The following is a 20,706-nucleotide window of genomic DNA, read 5'->3' as shown; positions in this document are numbered from 1 at the left end:
GGCCAGCTGTGCATGACCATTGAAGCAGCGGCCTTAAGCTGCTATGAGCCATAGGGTTTCTCATTATTCAACATTTTGGGGAGGAAACATTCTCTTGAGAGGAGGCTGTAAGTGGTTCCTGTGCAGCCACAAAAAGAGAGAGCTGCAGCAGCTGTTTTATAGCTACTTCAAAGGCTGCATAATTCTGGTGCTCACTTAGTGAGGGCAGGTAGAGCGCCCTGGCAACGCTGATGCATTTCCCTTGGGCTGCCAGCCCCTATCAGATTGCACACCTGATTTCACGTAGTGCTTGTTCTGCGGCTGGCCTCAACCTCCTGTCCTCAGAAGACTTGCTGAAAGTGTGGGGTGAATTCCTGCTCACCAAACAGAGCCTCCATGCTCTGTGCTCAACCATATAGCCAGCAGAGTAAAAAAAAACTCTCTTACAGACAGCTTGTGTTGCCAAAATAAAATAATGCAGATACCACAGACTTCACCAGTGTCCTTCAGATCTGGTGTGCTGGAATCCCTTCGCAAATCAGGAAGGTTTTCTTGAGTCACAGCTATTCATCTTTCCCAGACCATTAACAAAGTGATCTTCGAGCCAGCCATGCTTGCACCCCGTTCTGATCAAAGCTACTAAAGTTCTGATCAACAGGGAAGGAATTCACAGAAAGCAGTTCAAAGCTGTGCCAGATTTTGACAGGCAGCACGAAGGAACAGGTTGCAGAACGTTCTCCACATAAGATAACGCTAAGAGACTAAACTTAGGCCTACAGTCCCAGGAGTGTGCAGTATAATAGGTATAGCAGTTTTCCAGCATATTTCCAAGAAATATGGTCAAATCAGCAAGTAACATAAATGCTGGTTGCAAAGCTATTTCATGTTTCTGTAGCCTCCAGAACAGCAATATTGATCTCCATCCCCTGTAACCTTTGATGAGTTCATTTTTACCAGTTTCCCTGAAGAAAGTATATGCTGGTATTTCTACTTTTCCAGGTGACAGAGAGATCCAAAATAGCTGAGGTGCAAAGGCTCAAAGGCACTTAATTGCCTTTGAGAATCCAGGGGTAAATGAACCACCTGGATAAAACAAGCGGAATCCCAGGGCTGTTGTAACGCTTTCTTCACTTGGCATCCTCCCTCTGACGGATGAAGCCACGGAAGCATAAGCACAGAACAAGAAGTTTCTCAAAATCTTCACGGTCACCTTGGATGTGATACAGAACTGGCCATCTTCTTCAGACTATTTTTATCTCTTAATTCTGGCTGACACAGAAACAGCCTGCTAAGGCCTGCGTGTGTGTGGCTTCTGTGCGAATGCCCAGTAGAGAAATAACGAGTTTATTGTGTTGCTCCACTGGCTACACACACGTTTAGCATCCTCTATCGGCCGTACCTGAGTTTGCTAGGTTTCAATGAAATAAGATGGACAGACAGCTTAACAAACAGTATGACTACATGTAGACTTTTCCAAGGGAAGGGCTTTAATTCCATTCATAAAGACATATTTTTTTCTTTCCAAGTACAGCTTACTCATAACATCAGTAACACTGAAAAGTTTCACATAGTTGTAGAACAGGCAGAAATGTGCTTGGATGCATTCTTTTTCCCTCCCACTAACACTGTTTTTGTTTTCGTGAGGATGTACATTGGCTACACAAAAACATACTTTGTGTCCATATCTCTGCTGTTACCATAACAAGGACTCCATTAAGGGAACTACTCCTGTTAGCCAAGTACCCAATGGGTATACACCATGGATTAAGAACAAAGAAGTCACATTTGTTGCGTAGCTATCTGTGGGGCCTGAAGTGAAAGGAACAGCACAGTAGATGTGATTCATATTTAAAATGCACAGACTGACCTTCAGTCAGGCAGCAAAGCAAACTGCCAGCTTAATGTTCAGCTGCAATAAAAATCAGGGAGAGAGAGAAGCTGCTAAACTGTGTCAAAGGACTAGAACCCACTACCAGAGAAACGGTTTGGGGTTTGTATTTTTTAAATTCATGTTTATTTCCATTTATTATTTGCTTTCCTCTTTACTTTTACCTAGAGTCATGAAATCACAGCCTAAATGCTTCAAGAACTGGAACTGTCTCACCTCTACCCTCTACCCACTCCTCCCCCCAGGCTGCAGACAGATTGCTTCTACAAACTAGAGCCTGAATTTCAAACGTCACCACTAACTTTTGTTCTGGGTTTCTTCTAGTCAGTGTGTGTAGCAGGAGGAGGTGGATGCTGTAGCCTGTGAGGCTGGCTCTGCAGCTAGAGGTCTGCCCAAAGGGCTGATCTGCAGCATCAACAACTGTCAGAGCGGTTGTAAGATTTCAAAGAGCTGATTTGGCAGCTGTTGTGTCCTACTTTGCCTAACTGCAAACCTGCTTGACATCTTGTTCCTGAACACAAAACACTGCACACTACAAGAACTTCACATTGAGGGTGATGAGGGGAAAGGAAGGCAGCAGGGAAGGAGTGGAAGAAAGATATCTCTGAGCCTGCATTCAGGATCACATGAGTTCACATACTCATCGTTATTCCTAAAACATTGTTCCAGTATTGCTGTTCTGGCATGTGTAGAGCTTTCCTGAAGTTTGCATCCAGCCAGATGCCCCAATATCTTATTTCTCTTCATAGATTCAATAACTGGTTCCTAACAAAGCGATCAAATCACAGGAACACTGTGGATGATTTAAGTTTAGATGTTCATTTCCCATAAACAAAAACAGAAACAGAAAACTTGGGACTGGGTTTCAAAATCAGAAATCCATGGGCCCCTCTGAAGTGACAAGTAATTTTGTTTGTGTGTTTATTTTGTTTGTCTGTTTGTCAATGAGGCTCTCCAAAGTAACAGTGGCAGGAAAACTCCCTATAGAGAATTTCAGTCTTCCAGTGGTTTCAGCATGTCCCAGTTGGCATTTCCAGGCCTCTCCCCTTGGAGTGCAGGAATCAGTCCTCTTGGATTGCAGTTTCAGCACACAACATAGCAGTGTTGACACTGAAAGTCCTAGGGACAAAGGCATCGGTGTTTTCCAGTTCTCACATGGCAGCCAACGTTCTCCACTGAAAGCAGTGGTAGTTCCTCGCTTGATGGACTGGGCTTTTTACAAACCCACAGACAGCTCCAATGGATCAGCGCCGCAGCCTGAGAAAGAACGCATGCTTGCACTCCTTGCTGTCCAAGGGATAATATTTGTCATAAAAATCCAAAATGTATTCTTCAGACTTAAATCCAAACTTCTGGTAGAGCAGCATAGCAGGGTTGCTTGCAGAGACGTGAAGGGTTACATCTTTGCCCATGCAGGTCTGCCAAGGGAGGGGGGAAAAAAGAAAAGTATCACAGCAAGAGAATGGGATGGCCCCTGGGGGAATGTGGAGGAGAAGAGATTCATCAGGTCAGGTATTTGAGTTACTGAGGTAATGTGAGAAAATCGCAGGCCTCAACACAGAAGTTACCACAAATAGCAGCTGAAAGGTAAAGGGAACACTGCTGTTCCTCCGAGCCTTTGTTTCTGGGAAACGTGGACTCTCTGACAAGGAAAACAAGTTTTGGACTATAATTTGTCAGTTTTCCATTGTCAATTGCTAAGTAATTGTTAATTAAAAATAATCTTGGTGTGCAGCACTGATCTCAAATACATTTTAACAATGGCCTGAAGAAAAGACAAAACATGCCAGAGGATCAGGCGCTGCGCTCCTCCCTGTCAGCAAACAGAGCTGAGCTCTCCGGGACTGCACCAGCAGCCCCAGCGCACCTCTGGGCTGTCACACTGGAATTCCTGTCTATCCCACCCAGCTCCTCTCCCATCCTTCAGGGCACAGCACTCACCTCCTGAGAAGGCAGGGAATACAGCTCAGATGGCAAATGGCGCAGCTGATTATTCTAACCAGCAGCTTTCTGATAAACATGCTGATATAATATTTTTTTCCCTGCTTTCATCTAGTGTTTTAATAGCGTTCTATTTAAATTGAATGTATTGTAACTCTAAGTGGGAACAGTTAACACCCTTTACAAAATTTTCATGGTAGATTATTCAAAGGGAAAGCTCTCACACTCTCACAGGGATTTAAGAAAAAAATCTGGGTTTGTTTTTGGGAAAAGGAAGTTGGAATGAGATGGCAAGAAGATGCAGTTTAGTCCTTTGGGCCAGATGCACTAGAGGATAACTTTTGAAAACAAACCCATCAGAAAGGCATCATTTGCATCAACACATTTTCTGTCAGATTATGCTGTTCCCAAGAATCCATCCCCAAACTCAGCACACTGATCCAAGAGACAGAGAATTACCCTTAAACCAAACAGGCTATGAAAGCGGCTCTAGCTACAGACATGGTGTCAGCCCAAGCAGGCTGCGAAGCAGCACATACAATCTGGCAACTGAGGAACAGAAGGTCACAACCACCATTTCTTCTCTTCCGTGACTAGATACCTTCTACTACTGACAGATACTTGGCAATGGAAAAATAAATCTAATGTGAGCTGACAGTATACTAGTGATCTCACAATGCTAGCAAGCCTAATCAGCCTCAAACCTGCCTGGCTTTCCTCAATGTGATAACTTTATGCTAGTTTCCCTGCAAGCAGAATTAGGTTAATTGGCTGTGATACATCCTACAAAAAGCTGTGATGACTTTCTACAGCTGACTTGCCAACACATCTCAGGTCTGCTGCAGAGACAGGACTCCAGCTGATGGATCTCTGCAAACCCTGGCGCATCGCTCATGCCTGTTTTCACTGGGTGTTGACATCTCCCATCAACAGACTACAGTTGAGGGCAATTTACTTAAATGCTTTACACAGAGACACTCAGGAAATGTGAGGGATGAATTTAAAGTAGGTTAGTTAGTGGCCTGTGTCAATATGCAGAGCAACAGAGAGGTGGACACTGCAGAGAGCTGTGTAGGTACAAGAGTTACCCTTGGGTGGCCCAGAAGAGATACCCTCAGTGGAATATGCTTTTCCAAGCTACAGATCACTGTTCCTGAGGCTCTGCCAGCACTCCCTACTTCTCTTCAGCTAAATGAGTATGAGGAAAAGGGCTTCAAGGGTGAGCTTTTGCTAGTGCAGCTCATCTTGACTAAAACAAGTTAAGGAATGTTTCACATTGGTAGGTCTGCCAAGAGAGTTCAGGGAGTGGTAAAACTGTGGACCCTGAAGAGGCACAGCTGGGCTCTGAAAATGCCATCCGTCTGCATCTTCACTCAAAATTAGACTGGCTTTCCTGCAATTTAATTCAAGAAAGTGAATAGAATTAAGGCCACCTGAATAACAGTATTCTTCAGAGATTTAATGAAGTTTAACTACTTTAATACCACCCGTTTAGTAAACTCAGATTAATTTTCCCAAGTGTGCCTGTGGAACAAAGCCCAGTACAAGCTAGTCTGAACAAATCTGACTGAGTTTACAAGCGCTTATTCTTTAACTTCAACTCAGCTGGATTGGAACTAGAGTATTAAAAGTGAAAGAGAATGATTAAGATCAGCAAGTGATTTAATGCAACAGCCCTTGTCACGGAATAAACTCTCAGGTGTAGCCAAGAAAGCTGCAATAGATTCTAACTGAACCTCCCCACTATTATCTCATTCCCTCCTTTAACACCTAAATTTATGGTATTACTGTTATGTGAACTATTGACCACTGAAGAACACAAGGTTAATCCCAAGACAGTCATAAATCCACAGCACCTCAGTCATTCCAAGGACCTGTCCAGTATGGTTATTCTTCTAAATATATTCTAGTTTCTGCTTTTGAAGTGATTTCCCACCATAAATGTTCACATGAGCTGCTGACAGTGGACAATCTGTGCAGGTGTGTAAGCAAAAAAACAGCAATGGGAAAGAGACAGAAAGGAGGAACAACACTTCTTACTTTCTAATATTTGCATGTGTGCCCACAAGGAGAGGTAGTTCCTTAGGAGACATGGGATTTTTTCCATTACCTGGATAAGATGGTAAATCATGAAGGTTGCAATCCCAGCTCTTCTCCACTCAGGGTGAACTAACAGAAAAGAGATGTAAGCTTCATTGTATTTCACATCTGGCACCATAAAGCCAAAGGCAATGATAACTTTCTTGTAAAGGACGACAACGCTGAAGTCTGGATATTGCAGACATTCTGACAAATCAATTCCTATGGAGAAAGAGCAGTTGAAAGTATTGCAAAACAAAACAAAAGTGTCACACTTGCACAGAAATTCAGGGTTTTAAGGCCTTTTAGAAACACTCACTTGATCCCTACCTTTTACCTTTGTTTCAAAGCTCTGAGATTGAGAGATGCTTTACCCAAACAAGCAGACAAAACGAGATGTGCTCACTAGGTGGGGATTCTTGTATGGAAAAATTAACACAGCTGATTTCTTGAGCTGACTCAAGGGTGAAACTAAAACTCAAAAAGCATGTTTTCTAGAACAAAATGATTTTTCAAAAAATTACATGACCTCAGCACCAAACTGATCCTTTGTTTGTATTCTAAGCCATACCAGCAGACTCTGCTAAGAACCCCATTCTCAGTATGGATGTGGATAAAGATACTTGCATGTCCAGATGTAAGTTTGTGCCCTTTGCCCAAGTTTGCTAAGGGCTGCAATAATGTTAATGGATAAGGGTTTGCTTCTCCATTTCACCTGGGCTGGGCCAGCACCGGGCTGATGTACACTATTCCTATTCCAGTCAGCAAATGCTGAGGACCTGCCTGAAGACAAAGAAAGGGCGGACAGTTTAGAGTGGATCAGCCTGACAGACTGGGTCAACCGTCCCATTCTTCCTGCAAACTGACGCAGCAGACACGAGACTGGGCTTCAGCTTTGATAGCATTACCCGCCTAAGGTTCTCATCTCTTTTCTCCACCTCGTCTTGAGCTCCTGCTGCTTCCTTTGCTGTGCACACTCAGCTGTTTGTGGACCTGCACTGTGAACCTGACCACAGCCTTCAACACTATCACAACATTTGCTTTTAGCGTGCAAATTCTCTAAGCTGGGGCACAAAGTAGCCTCTCAGGCAGTGGTGCTTCTGTGAATGAGAGGCTGGACAGAAACGCCTGAAGCTGGTGACTTCTGAGTGGAGTTTGTTACCTTACCTAATTATGTTGCTGTGGCAGCCTAAGAAGATCCACACACCACGTTCGGGCTGGGCAGTGCAGTTCACAGCACAGAAGACTGCTTGGTAATTTGTGTGGACAGGCCCTAAATGAAGTGCAAGACATAGTGGAGCTGTGCCATAAATGTTAGTTTCAGCCTCAAACTGGCATTCATGGATATATTTGGAATGTGAGATAACAAAACAGCAGAGTGTGTCTTCCCGTAATGTTTATCTCCCTTGATGAGATGCAAGACTTCATCAAGCACTAGGCACAAATAAGCGGGTGAATTATTTTCTTGCTCGAAAGTAAGCTGGGTGGAGTAAGATGTGGGAGGAATCAATTGGCAATAGGGAGCCACATTAATTATCTCAAGGCTGCAACTAACTGGGAAGTGCCTTACAGCATGTCTGTACAGGAATGCTACATTGCCCTGAGCACACTGACGTCTACAAAACGGTGCCGTCCCCTCCGCACACAGTTATTCCTATAGGAAGATGCTTAGCTCAGTAGGGTTTACCACTCAGGAGATGTTTCCCGTTAGAACATGAAGGCACAAGACACTGTGAGAAACAACAAGGGGAAATCTTGCTTCACATCAGCTCATTTGTGGTAACTACCAGCAAACTTGCTTCTGCCTTGTGAGAAACAAGAACTCTGACAGGAAGGATATGGAGAGGTGGAAGAACTAAGGTCTGGGCTTGCCCCACCTGGTCAAGTGCCTAAAACTTAAGGACTCAGTCAATGAGAGCATCACTATTAGAAGACAACTGAGTGTACCTAAGATGTCATTTACGGATGATAGCATCTCCAAGCACACTTGCTTCAGATGCCTAAACGTAGGTGGAATTTCAGCTGTTTCTCTGAACAACACTGCCAGCTCCATATCCCACCACCTGTCACAACTGTACTAGCCTGTTGTGAAGCTAAAGCCTTCACATCCACAAAGACACTGTGCTTTATCTCCTAAAGCATCATCACCTCACTTATCTCGCCTGCTAAAACAGAACCAAGGTGCAATAAATCGTAGACTCTCAGCCTCAGTAAATTTACACCATGGAAGAGATTTTAATTCCTGTTTGGAGACCGATGGGAGTGTCAGCTTTCTGATTTAACGATGAACAGTTCACAGTTGGGTGGAACACACCCACGCTCCTTATGTTAAATAAAACAGGGTGAGTCCTGAAGAACTTAATGAAGGTACGACCCAACTTGGCCAGAACTTCAAATGCGTTATCAGAAGAGGAGAGACTATGACAAAGGTGTTGCGCTTCTGTTGGAATTGCAAGTGTCCCTCATGAGCTCCAAAACAGCTTGTGAAAGGGAAGATATGTCATGTTATCTCCCCTGAATTGTACAGTTTGGACAATGAGTAGCACAAAGAGCTTGGATCCTGACTGCAGCATATGAGCACTGCTGAACTACAAACCCTGTTGAATCACTATCTGGAAATCAAAATGTAAAGCAGTTACTTGGAAGGAATAAAGGTGTGTACTGTCTGTTAACTTAATTAGTCTGCCATGTTGTTTGTTGATCAGAAGCTGATCCATGCATTAGTTGAACATCACTATTATTATTTCAGAAAAACTAGAGACTACAGCCTCATAACTGCTCCCATAAAGGGCAGCCACAGTCCCAAAGAGCCTATAGTTCCAGAAATGACACATAAAAATCAATACCCAGGCTTTCCCATACCTTGCAAATACTGAGGCTTGAAGAAATAAAGGACACCACAGCAAAGGTGGCAGTTGTAAGTGCAATTTGCAAACCTCACTCCAACATATGCAGCTTATGGCTGCTAGGAAGAAACTTCCTTATGAAGCTAATGAGCAGTAGATCTCTGGTATAAAACTGTTTACTTTGCCCCAGATTCTGCAAAACGTTTCACTGGATGCTTAATTTTAGTAACTGACTACTCCTATTGGCATCAATGGTGTTATCCAAAACAACCTCTTTCTTTAAGTGCTGTGCTAATTAGGGCCTAATTGCCCAGTTCTAAATGATCTCAAAAGACAAAGACACCAAACCCATGTCTCCATCTGAACTGCATTCCTGCGACATCAGATAATGGTTTTCTAAGAATCAAGCCAGACACCAACTGAACAAAAATTTGGCCCGCGAATATCTTTTTCTGAAGAAAAGCACTTCCTTCTTAGAAAACCAAGCACTGAAGGAATCTTACCAGGCCAGAAGAATTCATGGCACATGGAGTTTATAGTGGGGATGTGATTAGGGCGAACATAGCAGTAATCAATGGGTGCTTCTCGCTCAGCCTTCCAGTTGAGATCATTCCTGTGTGGATACGCCCGGATTTCTGCCAGCAGCCTGAGTTTTGGGGGCTTTGTCTCATAGTCACGCCTGCCAATAACATGAAAAGCAAACACAAAAGGTGAGTGAGCAACAATAACTGCCACTGCAGCTGAATGGGTACTGCCCATGAAATATTTTCTGACATGCTCAGCTTGGAACAAAACAAGTCTGGCATTCGTATAAGAAAGCAGCACCCAGCTCAGAAAAAACACCCTTGTGTCAGAGGCTAGGACACTCCTTGGATCTGTAGCATGTGAAGCCAGCCTCTCTTTACCACAGGAGCAAGAAAATCACTGTCCTGACCCAAAAGCAGGTGCAACTTGCACTGAATGACTATGGTGATTCCCTCTTTGCTCTGCCCCCTCTTGGAGATTCCCCTTCCCAGTGCAGAGCCAGATTAACTACTCAGCTAAACAAAACACTATGATTTCAGAGTTACTATAGTATACTGGGTTGTACTTCAAGGATGAGTGAGGAGCACTGCCCAAGAAAGGTGTCCTCTCCATGGGCTGTCAGTTCACAAGCCAAGAGCAAATTCACCCTCTGGCCAGCTGTACCTGATGTAAGGTTTCAGGACACGGGATGTGTAAGGACTGACAATACTGTGGTCTGTCAGCAGGTCTTCTGAGCCTACCAGTCGATACAGAAACTTTGTTGTCTGCTGTCGATATCCCTTCATGGCTGGCAGCATTGTCTATATGCACAAAAAATGCAGAACATTTCAGGAACATTAGTCAATGACTTAAAACAGGGGACTCATATCAACAGAGGGAGAATAAAGGCCATCCAATGTGATAGGATGGACTGGACCCATAGCATGATGGTCCCACCTCAGAGGACTTTGCTGTGCACTCTCAGATTTAGCTGCACACATGACTCAGAAAAGCGCTGCAAGTGATCTCTCTCCTACATAGCATGAAAGAGCAAACGCCTATTTGGTTACTTCAGGACTCCACCAATGTTTGGGCAGGGCTGGAGTACAAATACAGAGACATTTGTGGTGCTGACGCTGATAGACAGCTATGTGGTATGAGCATGTCCCAAGAAGAAAGGGGTTTGTGAGAACATTGGTGGGACACAGCCCCAAGTCAAAATGAGTCTTATTCACATAATCCTTTTCACTTTGGGAGGCAAACATCCACGGGTGACACTGCCGTCTGCAGCAAAAGTTCTAAAATAACCTGTGCCAAAAGCTCAGTTAGATTTGGAAACACTCACCTGGTATCTGTCCAAGATCCTGAAGTCCTGGCTAGTAGTTCTGTATGTTGCTTGCCCTACCGGGGACCTGGAAACACCTCCTTCTTTGGCTCCATAAATCCCATCAACCAAGAGCAGTGCAGCGTTCACAACTTGGTCCAAGTCAAAGAGTGGCAGTCCTCTTTCCCTCTTGGCCTGCCTGACTATCAGCTTGCGCCTCAGTCTCCGGGCCTCTGGGGTCATGCTCGTGGCATTGGGACAAGCTTCCAGTCTCTTCAGCAGCAGCTTTTCCTCATAGATGCTAACAGAGGTATGCTTGGGAGCTCTGGGTTTAGCATCCTTCTCCAGCTGTGGCTTCCTCTTGTCTCGTCCCCTCACCTGCAGAGATGTGTTTGACTCTTCAGGATCTTCACTATCCCCTTCCATCCTTTCTGTTTTTTCTTCTTCACTCTCTACTTCTTGCTTGATCTGCTCAGCTGTCTTCACTTTTTTTCTGCTCGCTATCACAGTGCCAGCGCTGGCTGTCCCACTGGGAGGGGGCACATACTCTATTCCTGGGTCTATGACTCCATCCCCTTCCATCTCCTCATCATCTGTTCAAAAGATCAAAATAATCCAGGAAAAAAAATGTAAACATCAAAGCCCCATTTCAAAAAGGGTTGTCACAGGACTTTTCTGCTAAGGAAAAATAATGCAGCTTTACCCAATACACTCCATTTTCTATATACTTCTAGACCTCTTGATTTTCAACATGAGACAGCATAAGGAGTCCAATTTCAGGACACAGAATCAATCTTCCTGCAGTTTGGCATCCAAAACCATAGCATACCTGAGCTGCAAGCTCATGTTCTTTGACAAATGCTAAAGTGTTGAAAATTCCAGAAGATCAAATGGTCAACCTGGTAAACTAGCTTATCCTGGAGAAGTTCTGTTTAATCTGAGGGAACAAGTAGGAGTTACAGAAGCACAGGATTTGTCCCTCTACAGAAGCTGACTATCCTTCCTTCCATCAGTAAGTGCTTTATTCTCTTCTTTCCTGATTAGATTGAGATCTGTCTCCTTAAGGAACTAACAGCATTCAGCCTGCACCACTACTTTGCAACCTGACTGAAATTTTGCATCTGTTAATTGGGATGTTCAAACTTAAAAAACTAGTGGAACATTACCATAAGAACAAAATTTCTCCCATTTAAAAGCATTTGAGACAAAATTAGAGTTGCTATCTAACCGTAACCTGTGTTGCAGTGAAATGCTTATATGGAGGGGTGCAACAGTTGTTAGCTGAAATCTTCTATCCACTGTTTATTCAGCATCCCTCAGAAGACGATAATGGCCTTCTGGCCTTAGAAGCTGGCAATACAACTATAGAAAACTAATCTAGATTTACATGCAACTAAGACAAATGGAATTTTACCAGTTACTTTCCATCTTTTCTTGAAAAGATCCTACAGCTCATTGGAAGTTTTATTTTTTAACGTCTTACTTGATAACTATGGATGACTTATAATCATGGCATCTCTTACCGTGAAACAGAGCCTGTGGTGGCATGACATCTGGGATGAGATCTGCTTCTGAGAGAAGGCTGGGAGTAGCTGAATGCGAGGCTGGAGTGCCAGGAGCAGAGAAGTCCAGAGATGGGGACGGAGAAGGGCTTGTCAGAGGAGTACGATCTGAAGAGCTCAAGGAGGAGAAGTCAATCACCTCTCCTTTCTCAAGGACAATATCAGGACGACGGCCTCGACTGGTGAATTTAACGGGAGTGGAGGAAGTACTCCGGTCCAGGAAGCCGGCTGCCTCCTTCTGGGCTCTCCGAATATCCTTGGCTTCCTGAGTACGAGATCTCTTCTCCTTCAGCTCCATGGCTGATTCGACTGGATTGCGGCTTACCCGCTTCCTGAGTCCTTCCACAGTAATGATGGGATCCAGAGGTGGCTTTGAAGCTGCTAAAGAAGATAGTTTGCTTATTCTAACAGCCATTGAGCTCCTGCAGTCACTGCATACTTACTATATGGTCAGAAGAACACCCGGACTACAAATTTTGGAAGAAGTGTTTTCAAAATATGCAAGAAATTCACTCCAAGACACGTAGCATAAAGCCAATGCATGACTAAAGCCTCATTAAAGCCCCAGTCTTGCTCCTCTGCACAGAATGGAATTTGCATCCAGTGACAAAAGTTAAAAAAACCTTGCCCGTGGTAAAGAGGAGCAGAGAAACTACAGATTTCAGCTAAAAAAAACCCCTGCACAAATCTCAAAAGCCTTTAAATCAGTCAGCACAATGCAAAAAGGTAATAAAATACAACAAGCTTCTCATACTACAGTATATGCACCATAGTCCTCTTAAGTCAACCATTACAGCAGAGCAAAACTAAGAAGCTGTCTGTGCACACAGACACATGGTTTTAAGTAAACTTCCAGCTCTGTCAGCTCTGGCCCAGCTAGGAACCTACACACCATCGGGGAAACAGTTACCTTTCGCCTTTAGTGCAGATGCAGACAGTTTCTCTCCTTCAGGTTTCATTGTTGGGGGTTTATTATGGACCAGTTTCCACCATCCTGGTTCTCCAAATTCCTGTGCGCCTGAGCGGAAAAACAAGGGGCTCCCCACAGAGAGACAGCCAGCGACTGTGCTCCACCATGTCGAGGTCTTTTTCCTACAGTGGGAGAGGGAAAAACAAGCGTTAAGTGCCCACATGCCAGCTGTGCTTCCACCTTAAAGCCTCCTCCCTCTGCCAAGATGGAAAGGGTAAAGTGCTTCTGCCACTGGCACTGATGCAGAGGGATGACATACTCCTTATGACCCCATCCTCAAAGAGGAGAAAGATTGAGTAATTTTAAGCACTCTGAAGGGCAAGCTAAAATGTACTGGTGGGCTCTTATGTGTGAAGCGCTGCATACATATTCTCATAAATGCCACGCAAATACAGCATGGCAAGATGGCAATTTTTCTTTTGTCAATGAGCTGCCATACACTGAGCCTACAGAGTAGATGTCTATCCTGCCACTGGAACCCTCAGCCTTCAAATGATGACCTTGCCACCTTCATTAACAATTTGACGATACAAGAACAGAAACAGGATCCTAGTGCTACCTGTGTTGACCTGACTTTGCAGAGCCATATTCCATTACTGAAGACAGCGAACAGGACTCTGGGTGTACAGGATGGGAGAGGCAAAGGAAAGGTAGTGATAAACCAGAAGGAAAGACAAACTTAATTTAAATGCCTGCCTTGACTACTTTGAGATTTCATTTAGCAAAGCACACTCCCAGAGCTGCAGGACAGGATCCCTAAAAGCTGAATTCACAAAGCTGGTTGCGATCCAACCACTCTGCCCTCCACAGCTGCAGCCTTGTCAGGCACTGCAGAGAAGCAGAGTTAGGAGTCTGAAAAGTAAATCACTGAGGATAAGTGAGCTGCAGAAGCAGCAAGGTAACAGAGTACATATGCTTGTCCCACACACATGCATGTGATATATACTGGAGCCCTCTTTTAGCTTGGGGTTTTCTTTTATACCATGAAAGGGCATCCCTACTAGTCAACATACTTGTCAGCCACACCCACTGAACTAATTATGAAGCACCTTGGTCACTTGGAACCAGGGAACTGCATTTCAGCCTTTCACTCTGCAGGGCAGTGTCATCTATTGAGCATTTGAGCGCCTTTTTTCCTCTAAGAACTGGTCACAGTTTAGGGAAGAAATGAGAAATATTTTTAAATTGCCCCTGTAACCATTAACTGAGGTACTCCCTTGGCTACTGGAGAACTGGGTTCATGGTGCAAAGTCTAAAACCCTTATTTGCACAGGATCTCAGGATCCCTATTTGCCTTTGCACACCTCCACTGGCAAAAGCTTCAGCACTTGGGTTAGGCTTGGCCAAGCAGGTATTCACTGCTGAGTGTTGCAGTTACAAACCTTGGGCTACTGACCCTCAAACAAGAAGGATTAAACTCAATTGCCCCATACCAGAGTCTGGAGCGTTACAGTAAGTCTGGATAAGCTGTATTTTAATATGCCAAGGAAGTAAAGCATTGCATGCCCTGAACCGCTACACACATCGTTCGGCTGTCCTTGCTCCATCGGTGGCTTGTCCAGGCAAGTGGGGAGACTATGTCTGAGGCCAGTAATCACTTCATCTGAATTTAATCAGAACAAGGAGCGCCCTGTTCTCAGGGCAGGTCTCAAAAGGCAACAGCAAACACTGGGAGGTGATGGCTCCCTGAGCAAGGGACAATGGGCCTTCAGGTACCTTTTTGTCAGAGTCCCTGTGGTGTCCAGAGGGGACAAACACTAACATTTCTGAGAACAGAGCAGGGAGGCACAGACAAGCAGTGAAAGTAAAACCAAAAAGCAAATCCAGTTAGGGAGAAAGGCCAGATCTTGCATCAGAGAAATCCCTGGGGAAGAAAAGAAGCTGTGAAGTCAATCAGTTCTACAACTTCAAAGCCTTGCTCAGTTCCTCTCCTGCCTTCATAGCACGTGCATTAATAATGAGACTTGTGTTTGACAGCTGCAGCACCCTCAGAAAAAAATGTGCCGTTCACCTATACAGCACACAAATCATCACACTATGAAGGCTGCCCTTTATGAGAAAGATTCATACCCTGACAGCTTCTTTCTTTACACACACTGAAAAACATCTCAGTGGTTTGTAATGCCTGCTATGTAAAAGCTATTTTATTAAGATCCAACACAGGCTCACAGACAAGGCACAATTTTTCTTTTTGGAGAACTGGATCCATACAAGCTTTATAGCAAAGTAACATGGTACTTTGCTAAACCTGTTTTTACTTTAAAACCCAGTGATATCAGGACAAGCCTGTCTGTTGTGTCTATTTAGAAATATTCAAAGGCTTTGTAGGTTCATATGCTACCTACAGGACAATGAGAAGTAACTTAAAATATATGCATTTATATTGCTTTTGTGTGACACTTGTGGGGTTGTTTTTGCCTACTAAGAAAAGAGTACCCCTCATGCATATATTCAGTTTCTCAATATGAAATCCTCCCATTTTCTCACTACTGAGGCTCAATAGAGACATCACCAATTAATCAGGATTCTTGTCCACCTGCATAACAGGTTTTAAGTCCTTTGGCTCATCAATCAGACATTCAGGGAAACATCGCATCTTTACCTGTTCCCTAATAAGAAAGTCCAGTGTTTCTCAATAAAAGCACAAATATCTTCTTTCCATCTGAAGTACCCCTGACGGCCTGTTCCCTCCAGCGACAAATTGTACATTGCCAGCATGACAACCTGGAACAGAAAACATCAGATACAAGTGAATCTTTTCTGGTTCATCTGCTGAACTGCCCGCCACAGCCACCACGCACAGACAAATCTGTGCTCCCTCATAAGTATCTTGTTTTTGCAACATCTCACAGGCAACTTCTGCAATACATCTTCTTCCTGATTGCACGCTGACCATTCTTGTCTTTCTGTTGTCAGATGCACAGTCTCCCACAGAGTTCTCCATCCCAGGGAAATAACAAGATGCCTAGTTATGCAGGTTTATGTTGAGATACAAGATTTCACAGTGGTTGTATAAATTAATTATATCACAACTGGAATCTGAATGTAGCATGGAGGTAGGGAACAAGTCTTTCAAGAAAATGGCCACAAGAAATCCCACTATCTAATCCATCAGAAATGTAGTGACAATCATCTTTCTAGATACTTACTGTTACATTTTAAACTGAAGAGACTGTAAACTCTGTAAAATTACATATCTACTAATCGTTCTGGGTATGCAAGAATTAAGTTTGACTCCAGGTGATAACCATTAAAGACAATCCTTTTACAGCTCATTCATTCACATGCTTTACCACCAAACTCAGTCTGACCTGTTACACATCTAAACTAAAGGGCAGGTTTGAAAAATACCACACCTCTTTGTAAGTAAATCCTAGGTGACAAACTGTTAATTACATTTACCCACTTCATTTGAATACAACTAAAGTCATACAGCTGGGATGGGAACATCTCTCAATAATCACACATCCTCGGTTGGATACCATTTCCAACAGGGACTTATTCTTCACTGTCAGAGAAGTTTGAAATGTATTTTTAACAGGCAGACGGGTCTCCATGCAGTGGGCTGTAACCTTCTGAAATGCATTGCTGAAGATAACAACATGATTAAATACAGACAGCCTTAATGTCCCTTGTAGCCTACTTCTATCTCATAACTCCTCATAGTTTGATAACCATTTACCTAGGATTTTGTAGTTGTATTTTGTTTTGGTTTTAAGTCAGGTGCAACACCATTTCAGGACTTCAGAAACAATTATCTTTTCAGCTAACTAAAGATAAGGATCTGTTGAGGCCACACACTGAAAAAAAAAAACAACAAAACAAACAACAACCAAAAAAACCCAGAGAAATCACTGTCCCCATTTTTCCTACTTCAGATAATCCTAGGGAGACAGCCTCTTCACTAGTTGACCTTCTTCCTTGCCTGTCTTGATTTTTTCTTTCCCTTTGCCACTCTGGAGAGACCTGGGTGTAATGCCATGGCAGCCTTTGCTCTCCAGATGCTGAGGCTGCTGAAACTCTGCCAGCGTGCTGGCCAGAGGCTGCTGTGCCAACCATTTCCCCTGCACAGCCCTGCACCAGGCACCACAAAAGAGCTCTGTAGGAGTTACAGCTAATGTTTTAAATTATCTGCTATGAGAGAGCACACCACTACTGTACTAAAGGATGCAAACAGGTTGGATATTAGGAAAAGGTTCTTCATCCAGAGGGTGGTGAAGCACTGGGACAGACTCCCCAGGGAGGTGTCACAGCCCCAAGCCTGACAGTGCTCAAGAAGAGACTGGACAATGACCTCAGACACATGGTGTGAACTGTGGGGTTGTCCTATGCAGGGGCAGGAGTTGGACTTGATGATCCTTGTGGGTCCCTTCTAACTCAGGACATTCTATGGTTCTATAAAACGGATGTCTTGCACATACTGCGTGATGCTCAGCAAGTGGAAACACTAAATGCTGAGCAGCAGCTACTGCTCGATCAAATTCATTTTAGCAGAAGCAGACAGCACTGCCTGCCTGCTCCTTCAGCATCCTGCTTAGAGCAAAAGCACATGCATCACTCTACCCATATGGTAGTTGCTATATAATGCAAATTATTTTGATTGCTCAAGTGTGCAAGTGACTGAAAGAGCAAACTCTAGCAAGGACTGTTGCAAACAAGGAAGCAGCCAGGTTGGAGCTTTGTGTTCAGGGAGCCGGCAAGCTTTATGCTTGTATGTTGCCACCTTACTAGTTTTACCTTTGCTCATATACACAAAAAACTGTTCATGCCTATCAGCCAAATTGCATTACTTTTGCTTTTCCACACCTGCCTGAAGCCATGAATTCATGAACGACATAAGGGGAAGAAAAAGGAGAAAAAAAAATGCAGTTTATACAATTATGTTTCAATTTACCTGCCAAATGCCCAAGTTCTAATATGCAGACAGTCCTTAGCTAATTAATTTCTGAAGTTCATGCATATATTTCTTTGTTACCTATACCTGATCCTCCTTTTCTACGTAGCACATACACAACAGACAACAATTTTAGAAAGTCCTATTGTTGTTCTGCTGGCACTTACTTGTTGCCATGTTAATCTCAGCCGTTCAAATTGCTCCTTCCCATCTTCCGAGCAATCAGAGCAAGTAAATCTGAAAAAGTTATCTCCTTTGAGGTAGCTGAGCTGTTCTCTCAGTTGACCTGAAATGAATAGTCAAAAATCAATTTATTGATCCCTTTATAAGAAAAAAATGCTGCAAAGGAGATTTGGATTCCCTACAACATCAGGCAGAAAAGTACTTTTTGCCTTTTTTTCAAAGTCCAGAGACCTAGGCAGTTCCCAGCCAGCATCAGAACTCTCTGCAATGGCACAGATTCATTTCACAGTTGCGGCAGCCAGCAGTGACCAAGGGAAAAGCAAAGGTATAGAAAAGGGGCATTTTATTTCACATATGATTGTAGGTACAAAGCCAAGGATATCCTTGTTTCCATTGCATTTCTCATTCCTTCTTGCTTCCTGAGGATAATGTATCTATTTCAATAAATAACTGTTTTCCCACTCTGATGTGTTAAAAAATGGTATGCTGCTGCAAAGGCTATCAGAATATACAAGCTTTCTCTTCCATGTCATCTTCCCAGTCACTACTACATTTCTTTACAGCTCCCTCTTTCCCTGTCCTCAAAATGCTACTAGAGTAAGGTTGCCAGTCCCCATTTACAGCAGCCTCCAGGATGCACTTGCAGCAGATATAGTGTGAAGCTTTAAGGTATTTATTTCTTCTTTCCTTGAAACTGAGAAATAAAAGAACAGCCCAACATTACCAGGAAACACTTTACTTCAATTGATGCATTAGATCACAAATCAGCAAAGCACTTCAGTATATGCTTTGCTGTGTAAAGCTAACCCTGTGTAAAAGTTTGTCTGAACAAAAGTGATCTGCTGGGATACAACTGCCTGTAAAAGCCCATGCATCCAAAGTCTGATGATCCAGAATTTAGAAAGTAAACTCTAGTCTGTTGCTAACAGCATCTATCTTATGTCAAGCAGAGGGATCAAGTTCTGCAGCTCTCTCCAAACACCTCCCAGAGCTAGCTGCTACAGGCTGGACATGCTTCTGTGAAAGCTAAATTAAATTCATATAATTGGGAAACCATTAGAGTTGACATTTAGCTATCTGCTCCACAGATGTGACAAACTGACCAGGAAAAAAAAAAAAAAAAAAGAGGAAAAGTAACACTATCCCAAAACCCTTTCCTCCACAGGCAGAGCTTTACAGCAAGGGTCATTATCTTCATCTGAGTGAGCAGAGAGGCTGAGTTGTTCAGCCAAAGTCTCCTAAACACACCAGCAACACTTGGAAAGGTGTGCATGTTTCTCAAATCACATCCTTGCTCTTTAATTAATGAAGAAATTCCTATTTCTTTACAGGGAATGCCAGCTTTGGACACCCACACAGTTCATGGATCAAAGTGCCTAACGCATACTGCTGCCATCAGGCTTCCGGGCTCCACGCAATGCCGAGACAGCCTTTCTCCTTCAGCGCAGGATGGGACACAGCTGAACGAGGGCTGCAGGTATGCAGGACAGTGTAAGAGACGAAGGAATTGAGAGCAGCCCTGTGGAGAAGGACCTGGGGTTACTGGTGGATGAAAGGTTGGACATGAGCCAGCAATGTGCGCTTGCAGACCAGAAGGCAAATTGTATGTTGGGCTGCATCAAAAGGAGCATGGCCAGCAGTTCGAGCGAGGTGATTCTGCCCCTCTACTCTGCTCTGGTGAGACCCCACCTGGAGTCCTGCATCCAGCTCTGGAGCCCTCAGTACAGGAAAGACATGGACCTGCTGGAGAGGGACCAGAGGAGGCCACATATATGGTCAGAGGGCTGGAACAGCTCTGCTATGAGGTGAAAGATGGGGACAGGCTTTTTAGCGGGGTCTGTTGTGATAGGGCAAGGGATAATGGTTTCAAAGGAAAAGAGGGCAGATTTAGATTAGAGATAAGCAAGAAATCTTTTACAATGGGGGTGGTGAAACACTGGCCCAGGTTGCCCAGAGAGGTGGTAGATGCCCCATCCCTGGAGACATTCAGGGCCAGATTGGACGGGGCTCTGAGCAACCTGATCTCATTGAAGATGTCCCTGCTCATTGCAGGGGGTTGGACTAGATGATCTTTGAAGGTCCCTTCCAACCCATACTATTCTGTGATTCTGTGTTGCAAACAACAACCCCAGTGATGCAAGCGAGACACAAGACAACTGGCAGGCTTACTTGCTGGAATCCACTTCTGGCACTTCTCACAGTAATAGGACATCTCTTCCATCCAGGATGCATCACCTTCATCGCTGTTCAGAGAGTCCCCACTCTGGTCGTGTGATAAGTCCACTGAAGCCTGGTCCTCAGACTCAACAATCAGGAGGGTCTCCCCTTCCACCTCACCCTCCTCCAGGCCCTCTGAGGTGGAGGTTCTGGTGGCTTCATCATCGTGGCGGCTCAGCAGCCCACTCATGTGAACATTATTAGCCATCTTAGATGGTGTTTGTGTAACAAGGAGCTATTCCTCCCCACATTGACAAGTCCATCCACTCTGGATGTGTGTGCTGTCTCCACAGTCAAAGTACCAATGACAGACAAAATG

The 20,706-nt window shown here is 44.0% G+C and overlaps 1 protein-coding gene across 2 annotated transcripts; it reads right to left on the bottom strand.

Annotated features, from left to right (window-relative positions):
* Nucleotides 1–2,665: 2,665 nt before the first annotated feature.
* Nucleotides 2,666–20,595, bottom strand: KAT14 (lysine acetyltransferase 14; the record flags this gene model as incomplete). 2 transcript variants are annotated; one of them, XM_082047829.1, is made up of 10 exons in its annotated part: nt 2,666–3,285; nt 5,919–6,109; nt 9,237–9,412; nt 9,922–10,058; nt 10,583–11,154; nt 12,085–12,504; nt 13,034–13,215; nt 15,696–15,817; nt 18,155–18,273; nt 20,340–20,595. In XM_082047829.1, 10 exons carry the CDS (start codon nt 20,593–20,595, stop codon nt 3,112–3,114), a joined length of 2,349 nt encoding a protein of 782 aa, XP_081903955.1. In that variant the 3' UTR covers nt 2,666–3,111. The 2 variants fall into 2 exon arrangements, with proteins under 2 accessions (XP_081903955.1, XP_081903956.1); XM_082047830.1 differs by having other exon boundaries at nt 12,085–12,501.
* Nucleotides 20,596–20,706: the final 111 nt, after the last annotated feature.

This window comes from Streptopelia decaocto (genome assembly GCF_964273445.1).
Source record: "Streptopelia decaocto genome assembly, chromosome: 3".
In the NCBI taxonomy this organism is placed as follows: Eukaryota; Metazoa; Chordata; class Aves; order Columbiformes; family Columbidae; genus Streptopelia; species Streptopelia decaocto.
Note: the sequence above shows the minus strand (reverse complement) of the source record. Positions and strands in the feature narration are given on the sequence as shown.